The sequence below is a fragment of the Mustela lutreola genome, chromosome 2, assembly GCF_030435805.1.
Source record: "Mustela lutreola isolate mMusLut2 chromosome 2, mMusLut2.pri, whole genome shotgun sequence".
Lineage (NCBI taxonomy): Eukaryota > Metazoa > Chordata > Mammalia > Carnivora > Mustelidae > Mustela > Mustela lutreola.
In genome coordinates, this window is record NC_081291.1 from 216598390 (window position 1) to 216609774 (window position 11385).

General features: G+C 37.4%; 1 protein-coding gene across 2 annotated transcripts in view; it reads left to right on the top strand.

The window, feature by feature from the left end:
- MORC3 (MORC family CW-type zinc finger 3) overlaps positions 1-8131 on the top strand; it is a 45361-nt gene extending 37230 nt beyond the window's left edge. For both annotated transcript variants that reach the window (XM_059164695.1, XM_059164694.1), the window contains exons 16-17: positions 1538-1695; positions 4953-8131. In XM_059164695.1, coding sequence (XP_059020678.1) covers positions 1538-1695; positions 4953-5106 — 312 coding nt within the window. In that variant the 3' untranslated portion in view covers positions 5107-8131. The remainder of the gene's footprint in view (positions 1-1537; positions 1696-4952) is intronic.
- The last annotated feature ends 3254 nt before the right edge of the window (positions 8132-11385 follow it).

Genomic DNA, 11385 nt, shown 5'->3' on the forward strand with positions numbered 1-11385 from the left:
CTTTAAACCACAAAGAATAGTCAGTTGCTAGATTGGAATAAATTACTTAATATTTCCATGTACTGACTGTTGCCCAGTGGCTTCTTGGCTAGGGAGTGGTCCTCCTGGGGGCGCATGGAAATGTGTGTTGAGGAGAGGCATTGCTAGAACTTACTGGGTGATGACCAGGTATGGTCATTTCCTGTAGCGTACTGGAAATTGCTGTGTAATGAAGGATTGTCCTGCTCAAAATACTGTTCTCATTCCCATTGAGCCAGTCGGTTGCTAAATATAGGGAATGTCGCATCCATTATTAATAGGCCTTGCAATAATCATACAAGATAGGGGATGATGTCCTCATTTTATAGTTTAGTTTACAGTTCAGTTACAATTCAATTATGATTAGGTCTGTTGACAGATGACCGAAAACATCATAGGACTGTGGCAGTTCCACAGGTAACTCAGACAACAAGCTTCTACTTTGTTGCTTCGCTTCTCAGCATGCTGTTAAGATCAGAGGTGGCCTCTGGGTCCAGTCCTCATATATCTGTGTTCTGAGCAGCAGGAAAGAGGAGGGGTGCGTTTCCTAGAAGTTGCTGACATTCTACCTGTCAGAACTTAGTCACCTGGCTGATGGGTGCTTTGGAAGTACGGTCTTTATTCAGGGGTTCTTCTGAGGAAGGAGGAGAAAAATGGTAGATGTCAGGAGCCTCTGCATGTACCCTCCATTCAAATTTGGAGAGTTCCTTTAAGAAGCATATATATATATATTTTTTTTTTTTTTAAATTTTTTTTTTTTTAAAGATTTTATTTATTTGTCAGAGAGAGCGAGCGAGAGCGAGCACAGGCAGACAGAGTGGAAGGCAGAGTCAGACGGAGAAGCAGGCTCCCTGCGGAGCAAGGAGCCCGATATGGGACTCGATCCCAGGACGCTGGGATCATGACCTGAGCCGAAGGCAGCTGCTTAACCAACTGAGCCACCCAGGCGTCCCAAGAAGCATATATTTTATGTATCGTATTAATGTAGTGTTTGAAAGAAGGTTTTTCTGCTAAAGAATTTGAAAATGATAGGCTGGTGCTGTACTGCCCCTTCTTCCTGGAAGCTCATTCAAACATCTTGGTGTATTGGCTTAGAGTTAGATGACCAAATATGCAAAAATCGATAGGCGCTTTCGGTTTTAACTTAGAGCTGGTGAGTATGCAAGAAATGAAAGTCACTTTGATGTTGACATAATTCAGGCATTTTTATCTTGGTTTTCCAGTTTTTAGGTACCATTTGTTTTCAGTCAAGTGGTAATTAACATTTTGTGTTCTCTAAATGTGACAAGAGTTGGAGATGAAACTCAAATGAAGCTTTGTTTATAGAAAGCTATTGTGGGTGGGTTCTTTGCCCTTTTTTGATGGTCATTTTCATCTAGCTACATTTCCTAGCTTAAATTTGTACTTCGGCATTAGTATTTTTAAGTTTAATTTTAGCATTGGTATTTTTAAGTTTTACTTTTATTAGTATTTTTAAGTTTCAAGTTTAATTTTACAGTTATGAATTTTTTTTTGTCAGGTTGAATTATTGGAAATGGAAAAATCACAAATCCGTTCACAATGTGAAGAACTGAAAACTGAAATTGAACAATTAAAATCTACAAATCAACAGTTAGGAGCAGATGTTTCAACTTCAAGTAACATTGAGGAGTCTGTAAATTACACTGATGGGGAAAGGTAATATTACACGAGGCACGACCCTGGGGCTACCTTCTGGTTAGCGTGATGCTTACTAGCACACCTCAGACAGTTACCGTTCTATCAAAAGAACACGACCCTTCTCTTCAAGGAATGAACAGCGTAGGTTCAACTTAAGTGAAGTAGGAATTTGGAAAGAATGAAGCATTTGATCAGTTAGAGCGGTTTGGAATGCTGTTTGGGAAAAGTGGAAATTGAGTTAGATATCAAAGAAGGTGTTGAATTTGGCCATGACTAGAAGATAAGGGACTATTTCATGAAACTTACATTTTCTCTTGGATTTCTTTTACTTGTGTACTTGCCATTTCTTCATGGTTTTCTGTTCTCATTTTACTACATGCCATCCCTAATGTTAACTTTTAGGTAATCAGAAAATTACTAGAAATTGCCATTGTACAGGTGATTACTAGGAAGAAGTTCTTCTGTGAAAGTAAGAAAATTATTTCCCTATCTCAGGAAGATAGAAAATGGGCTTGGGGTGTTGCTTCAGTTTGAAGTGTCAGAGAGGCAGACGTTCAGGTGGGAGGCCATGATGGTGCTCATGGTGTGTTGATGACTTAGCATCGGAAAGCAGTCATTAAAGGCCAAACCTGGACAACTCTTCCTGCTCATACAGTATGACTTCCGACCTAAAAGGCACTGTTGTTGAGGAAATAATCTCCTACCATCCTCACTTGACATCAATTATATTATTATCTTGTTTTTTAAGTGAAGTTTTTGAAGGATCTCAATAAATTTCTTCATGGAAATGGGGTAGATCAGTATGTAAAAGCCTAGAGGGCAAATGTCAGAAGAAAATCCCAAATGGTTTTTCTCAAAATGGGAACCACAAGCATCTGTGGTGCTTGTAGAAACGCAAATCCTTGGCCTACACTGCAGCTTATTAAATCGGAAATTTAAACAGTCTCAGATAATTCTCTTGCCACACCGACCTTTGGGTAACCGATGATTATTTATTTATTTACTTTAACTAATCTTTCAAACTTGTGCTTTCCAAAATAGTACAGGAATATGTGGCTTAGTGACCCTTGAAATCTAGCTAGTCTGAATTGAGATGTGCTTTAAATATAAAAAATAATAATGTTGAAGCCTAAGGAAGAAAAAGAATGTGTAGAATACCTCACATTAATAATGTATTTTGATTTTGCGATAAAATATTTTAGTTACATTGGGTTAAATATATAACTGCAATTAAATTTATAGCTGTATTTTGCTTTTTACTCTAGCTCTGTGAACATTTTAAATTGCGTATGGAACTCCCAGTATTTTTTTTAAAGGTTTTATTTATTTATTTGACACACAGAGCAAGATCACAAGTAGGCAGAGAGGCAGGCAGAGAGAGAGGGGGAAGCAGGCTCCCCACTGAGCAGAGAGCCTGATGCAGGGCTTGATCCCAGGACCCTGAGATCTGACCTGAGCTGAAGGCAGAGGCTTTAACCCACAGAGCCACCCAGGCACCCACTCGCAGTATTTCTCTTGGACAGTGCTGTTCTGTACATTAAAAAGAATCTGTGGTAGGTTCAGTAGATAGGAGAAATTAGCCAGGGACAATCAAAAGACTTAAAGGAAAGGATATGTAAGAGGATTATTGGGTCATACTAGTCTTTTGTGTACTTTTAATATAGATAGCAGGTTGTGGTTACAACAAAAGGGGTGTTCTTGGTAAGGATATAGGATGGCTAACAACTTCTGGAAAGCAAAGCAGAGAAATGTTTGAACCATGGGCCTCTGGTCAAAGATGAATGAGGAAGCTTGGACAAAAAATGGCTGGAGTGGGAATGATGTAAAACTTTATCCAGGGGCCAGTGCAGTCTTAACCATCCAGGCTCACGGAACATATCACGTTACTGTGCATTGTCGACTTAGGGATGAGCATCTTGCTTCTTCAGACATTTTTGCCTTAAATCATTACTAAGCTAAACGTGGGCTGCTTATATTTGGGAGAGGGGCAGAATAAGAGCAACTAACATGCAGTTTCCATGTTTCACTCAATCTTTGAGGCAAAGGCTACTGAATAATTGTAGGCCTTCAAAAGGTCTAGGGTGTTGGGGGTGCCTGGGTGGTTCAGTTGGTTGAACATCCAGCATTTGATCTCAGCTCTGGTCTTGATCTCAGGGTTGAGAGTTTGGGTCCCAACTAGCTTAGCGTGGAGCCCATTTAAAAAAAATAAATAAATAAAGTCTAGGATGTTGATCTATTCAGTACATGTATATAAATTTGGAAGGAATGATAATGATCACATCTAATCCAGGGATTCTCAGTGTTTTCAGTAAAGCATCATTCCCTATAAATGCATAGTAAAATGGATCATCAGTGAACTTTAGCATATGAAAGGTTCAGAGAAGACTTTTTTTTTTAAGGTTTTTATTTATTTGACCGAAAGAGCACAAGTAGGCAGAGCGACAGGCAGAGGGAGAAGCAAGCTTTCTGCTGAGCAGGGAGCCCCATATGGGGCCTGATGCCGGGACCCTGGGATCATGACCTGAGCTGAAGGCACTCACTTAACTGACTGGGCAACCCAGGTGTCCCAGAAGGATCAGAGAAGTCTTGATTTTAAAAAACTGTTTAATGTTATTTAGCCCAAAATTTTGTAAGTTTAGTTGATCACAGAACCATTTCTCTTTCACACAAGGGTGGCTATCTCATAGAACATGTTTTAGAGAACGATTCAGTTTTTATTTTCCTAAAAAAGCTGAAATATGGGGAGATGCGTTCTTGTTCTGAGACCAGTGATCTCACTACTATATCACTGCTGTTTTCCAGGTAACAATATTTTGTATTACAAATAACACCTTGTGGGACACCTGGGTGGCTCAGTTGGTTAAGCAGCTGCCTTCGGCTCAGGTCATGATCCCAGTGTCCTGGGATCGAGTCCCACATCGGGCTCCTTGCTCGGCAGGGAGCCTGCTTCTCCCTCTGCCTCTGCCTGCCATTCTGTCTGCCTGTGCTCGCTCTCTCCCCCTCTCTCTGATAAATAAATAATTAAAACAAAAAACAAAAAAAAAACAAATAACACCTTGTAATATATGTATTTTACCAGTCCATGGTTTCTCTAATAGCAAGTTAAAATTGTATTAGTTAGAACCAAACAGAGCCACTAGTTTTATCTACTTACCAAGGTATTAATGGATTATTAAAGTAAGTGAATTCATGTTTCACTTAAATTTTAGGCCCCACCTGAATTGTTAAACTGTGTTATAATGTTCATCTAATAGACGTAATATTTGTATTTGCAGCCTCAAACTTCGATCTCTTCGAGTTAACGTAGGACAGCTGTTGGCCATGATTGTACCTGATCTCGATCTTCAGCAAGTGAATTATGACGTTGATGTGGTTGATGAAATTTTAGGACAAGTTGTCGAACAAATGAGTGAAATCAGTAGTACTTAAAGTCTACTTGATGTGAGACAATAAATATATTTGCTCAATCCTGTGGTTGTATAGCTTTCAGAGTGGAAACACTTTCGTTTTATAGATACGACAGGTGACAGACGGAAGAACCATGATCTTTACTGTATCCTATGCATTCAGGTGTGCTCACAAGTACTGTGGGCACACTTACCACACCTTTTGAAATGCCTGAGAATCATTCTTACAGAACGGCTGAACAGCTCACTCATGATTCTGTTTTGAAGTGTAAATACTTGTAATTAAGTCTGCACATATTTTTTTATTACCCTAGAGGACTTAAGTGTTTTCCACCGAGAGCTTTTCAGGTTGCCCCTAACCTTTGTGCAATTTTTTCTGGTTCCCAAAGTGTATTTTTCTCTGAAGTGAGGGCCGTGCCATAATACAAATGGAAATGTTACCTTTGATTTTCCTACAGAAAAGTTTAGACAGGATTTTTAAAAAATGGAATTACGCTCCTGATAAAGTGTAAGTGAATTGAACATTAATGTTTCTTTTCTATAAATTCTTATCTCCTGAAATATTTTATTCATGGAAATAAGGTAAGCAGAAACTGTCCATCCATTTTGTCAGGATTTTCCTTGTGCTGAGATTGCCAATCATGGTTAAATGCAGTGTTTTTATAGAACAAAGAAACAATCTTTAGTATAAAAAAGCATCAAAAATATTAAATGTCCCACCACATTTACTTTGAAGCCCATTTTTGGCTGCTTAGTCAGCATGGAGTGGGCACAGTAATTGTTTAATATTTCTTTTTGTGAAATTTCCTGTACAGCCTTTTGTAGGATTACTACAGGTTAATGAGAGTTGAGGAAGACAGTCTTTCTCACACAGTACAGCATACCTTTCATTATATTACAGAGCTAAGTGTTTTATGTCCTGGAGGTAAGCAGCAAACTGCCCTAGGATTATAGTATTACATGCCATAAAAATTATGCTTTATTCGTCCCTTGTTTGTGCAATTTTAAAGAGATGGCTTTCTATTAAGTATAACTATGTATATATAACTAAGAATCGTATTTTCCACAACTGAAATGTGCATTATTTTTTTTTCAAAGTTTTATCATTGCTTATTTATTTTTACTTTTGTTTCTGAACATTCAGTACATGTTTCTTTTATATGTATGCTTAATTACATGTCTTTCATATACAATATTAAATTTTTACTGTATATTAACTTCTAGAAAAGGCAAATAAATGAAGGTTGTTTTTATTTGCTTGATAAAATAATTGAAAGTGTATTTTTGGTATGAAGCTGGTTTTCTGTCCTGATTGTATCTGCTCAAATTTTAAAATATCTTGTAATAAAATAAAAATATATATAATGGCTAATTCTTCAGATACTACTTTTAAAGAATTCTATATTCAGATTATATTTTGGAAATAAACTGTCCTTTGAAGACCCTCAAGTTGAGCTCATTTTAAAATCTATATTAATTACAAGTTCTATTAGGAGACCAAGAGTGTTTCCATTAATACTCTAAAAACTGAGCTCATCTTGAGAGAGTGCGTGCGTGTGTACATGTATTTTACATTCAAGAAAAGGCTCTTTCTGTAAATCGTTTAGCCTAAAGAAACCTTGCTTAAATGATAGCAGCAATGTAGAGCATGTCTAAGTTTGTGAATATTTATGTAGCAGTTCTTTCTGGAATTTTCTATTTTCTCCTTCTTTGGGTCAGCTATATTCTTGCAAAAATCTATATTTTATATGGCTATTATCTTGCTTTTAATGGGAAAGTCATAGAATTAGTAAGTTTGCTTGCTAAATTGATTCTTTGAAAGTACTTACATATTTTTCACCCTTTAAGAAAATATTGCCAAGATGTAATTCTTTGAAAATGTAACTAACAAAATTTAACAGAACAACAACATGAGCTTTCATGTATATATCATATTTAGGTAGCGATATCTATATTTTGTTGTTAAGTTAATTTGTAAAACACTAGTGGGGGGACAGTGGTGTTTAAAGTCAGTATGAGGAAGTAAACCAGCATCATCCACAATCCCTGCAAACAGAACGCAGGAGTGGTGTGTGGCATATTATTGTGTCTTTTTGGAGGGGCCTCAAATTCCTAATGTGGGCAGGTACTGCTGGGGATTCTGCCCATGGTCTCAGACACTTAATTCTTGTGATCAACAGCCCATTAGTTCATTATTTGTCATCGAAGGATAATTAAAGTGATAATCTGGTGGTTTTCACCCCTGGCTGCCTATTAGAATCACCTGGGGGAGTTTTTAGGCTTCCCATGCAAGGATGCATCCCATACTAATTAAGTTAATTAGGTTAAGAGTTGGGCCTAGATACTAAGTATTTTTTTAAAAGCCTCCCAGTGAGCCATCAGAGCTGAGAACCACTGATCTTTACCTTCCTGGAATGAGTGTTTACAACTGTTGAACTAGGTTCCTAAAACAAACTCGGGATTTGCACAGCCGATTTCTCACTGAGGTGAGCAAGGAGAGGAAAAAGGAAACATAGTTGGTGTCCAAGTTAGAAGTGTAAATGGGGCAGAATGGTATAAAGTGAAGAGTTACCCAGTGCTTCCCTAAGGTTAACCACTATTGCTTTTCGTATGTCCTTCCAGAAAATATTAGCTGCATACGTATACACACGTTCATATATATGCATTCAGTTTATATTCAATTTTATATCTTTATATTTGATTATATATTTGTATCTCAAGTTTTCACAAAGATGGTACACCATATAATTGGTTATCTTGACATTTCCATGTTACTTCTTTGAACAGGTTTGGCAACATTCTATGATCTGCATATACTCCTAACACTCAGTGATTTCTCATGTTTTTGATATTACAAAATACGCTACCATGAAAATTAATACCTACCACACACACTTTTACAAGTATACCCAGAGTGTAAATTCTTTGCAGTGAATATTGCTAGTTCAAAGAGTGTATGCTATGTAACTTCTAATAAATGTTACCATGCAAAAATGAATTTAAACTCCTATGAAAAATAAAATACGTATGAGTGTTTTTTTCCTCTATCTCTCCATCAAATTTACTAATCTGACATACAAAAAAAAAAAAAAAAGACAGCCTGCATTCTTTGTCTCAGCTGAACATGCTTGCTTTCATGTTTTATTGACCATTGTAATTTCTCTTTTCTGTGTACTGTATCATACTGTTTGTCTGTTCTTTTCTATTGGGTTCTTTGTTTTAACTGCTTTAAAGGAACTAAAAGCCTGTGCCAACATAGCTACAAACACCATCCACACAACTAGCTTTCAGAAAATTCACAATAGGTTAAATCTTACTGTGTACACTGTCTTCATAAATACTGGAGAGGAGTGAGACCCACTGGGTTCATGTTTTTCCATACATTTGTCTTTCAGATTGGACACTGACCACACTTCAGAAAAGGAATACTAGTATATCTATATATATGATACTTAGAATTAAGTTTTGTGATCACAGAGTTAATTTCCATCTGACCTCAAGACCAGAGGAGAGTCTTGGTAAATCAAGCCATTGGGACACAGGTGGTTATTACATGAGTGAAGTCCCAGAGAATGAATTAGCTCTTCTAAAACTGAAGTAGGAGTCGCAACTCCAGTAAGTTTTGTACACATTCTAATAATGAGTTGTGAGTAAATGCAATTTCCTAGTTCACACATGTACAAGTTGAACCCCAGGTTTCCTTGTTAATTTTGTGCAAAGTGATCAGGACTCAGTATCCTGGTAATAATACATAGAACAGGTTTGACTCAAAGTAACTTTTATCCCAACCTAATATTTAGGTTATGAATATCTTTGCTACGCAGCTATCCAGAATTTGGCTGTAACCCTCCTAACAAAATGCTTTATATTCATAAAGTCTGTGAGTCAACAGCCTTCCTAATCTCCCATGGGTTTCCTGGTAAATGCTGTTAACAGTTGTGGCCAGTGTTTTGAAAGTCAGTACTGTGATCTAAACCAAGGCGGACTTAAAGCAGTTTGTGTGTATAACGTGGAGCTCACGGAGGCAGTGAGCTACTGCAGCTCAGTTCACTCAGTACAGTCAGTTCGCTGTACGGCAGCTCATTCCCAGGGAGAGGTGCTCGTAGACTTGCAGTAGGACCCGGAGTTCCAGGGCTGTGAACTGACTGAGCAGCCAACAGCAAGAGAAGTGACACAGTCACGTAGACACCTGTTATCTCTTTTCCTGGTAGGGAAATACAGGGGTCTAGCACAATAACTTCTTATATATTATTTAGTAGTAGTAATAGTAGTTAAATAATTATATAAAATATGTAATCCTAGTAATATATACTGTTCAGTATAATCACTCTTAACCAGTAGTTTCTCACTACTCACTAATTTACTGTGTTCTTAAATTGATTTTTTTCAGTCTCATATTTTAAACTCTGTTATGGGAATTTCCAAATGTATACAGCAATAGAGAAACTCAGGTGCCTGGGTGGCTCAGTCGGTTAAGACTCTGCCTTTTCTTTTTTTGGCTCAGGTCATGATCTCAGCGGCCTGGGAACAAGCCCCATGTCAGCCCCATGCTCAGCGGGACTCTGCTTCTCCCAGTCACGCTCACCCTGCTCATGCTTATGCTCTCTCTCTCTCTCAAATCTTGAACGAAAGAAAAAGAAAGAAAGAAAGAAAGAAAGAAAGAAAGAAGAGAAAAGAAAAGAAAAAGAAAAGAAACTTTTAATGAACTCCCATATACCCATACATGGTCAGTCTTGTAATTACCTATACTCCCATTTACTTAAACCCCTTTCATGATATTTCTCGTGTGTGTTACAAATATTAACTCATTAATTTTTTTTATTGCAGAAAAAGAAAAAATTTCCTAATTAACTGTTAAGGATGAGTTGCATTAAGTACATTCACATTGTTATGCACCATCACCGCTATCCACTTCCAGAACTTTTTTTTTTAAATTTTATTTATTTATTTGACAGAGATCACAAGTAGGCCAAGAGGCAGGCAGAGAGAGAGGCAGGCAGAGAGAGAGGAAGGGAAGCAGGCTTCCTGCTGAGCAGAGAGCCCGATGCAGGGCTGGATCCCAGGACCCCGGGATCATGACCTGAGCCGAAGGCAGAGGCTTAACCCACTGAGCTACCCAGGCGCCCCCAGAACTTTCTCATCCTAAACAAACTGTATCCAGGAAACAATAACTCTCCATTCCTCCCTGCCCCTGGTAACCTCTCTTTTTGGTGCATGAATTTGCTTATTCTAGGTACTTCATATCAGTGGAATCAAGGATATTTGTCTTTTTGTGTCCAGCTTATTTCACTTTCCATAACATTTTTAAGGTTCATCCATTTTGCATGTATCAATTTCATTCCTTTTTAAGGCTGAATATTTCATTGTATGTGTGTACCACATTTTGATACTCATTTTTTTGTCCATGAATATTTGGGGTGCTTTCACCTACTTACTATTAAGGATAATGCTGCTATGAACATTGTTGCTTAAGTATCTGAGTCTTTGTTTTTAATCCTTTGGGTAACATACCTAGGAGTGGAATCGCTGAATTATGTGATAACTCTTTATGTGTTTGAAGAATAACCACACTATTTTCCAGAAAGATACACCATTTTACATGCCCACCAGCAATGCAGAAAGTGTTCCAGTTTTTTCACATCCTCTCCAACTCTGATTTTTCTGGGTTTTCTGTTTGTTTCTGTTTTTAACATTAGCCATGTAATGAGTGTGAAGGGTTACCATTATGGCTTTGATTTGCATTTCTCTAATGGCTAGTGATGTTACACTTCTTTTTGTGTGTCTGCTGGCCATTTGTATATGTTTGTAGAAATGACTGCAGGTTCTTTGCCCATTTTTGGCTTGCTTGTTTATTTTTTGCTGTTGATTTGCAGGATATGATTTTGTAAAAATATATATTCTGGATATTAGTCCCTTATGAGATAGATGATTTGCAAATATTTTCTTCCATTCTGTGGCTTGTCTTTCCATGCTTGAGTTTTAATTTTGGTGAATTTGAACTTAATTATTTTGTTACCTGTGCTTTTGGCGTCAGATCCAAGAGAAATCCTTGATCAATCCAATGTCATAAAGATTTTTTTCCATTTTCACCTGAAAATTTCATAGTTTTAGCTTTTATATATAGGTCCTAACCCATTTTGAATTAGTTTTGGCATATGGTGTAAGATTTCAACTTCATTTTTGTGTACATGGAATCCAGTTTTCCCAGCAACATCTTTTGAAAAAAACTCTTCCCCCATTGAAAAATAATCTCATCCTTCTAAAAAATTGACCACATAAGTGAGGGTTTATTTCTGGGCTC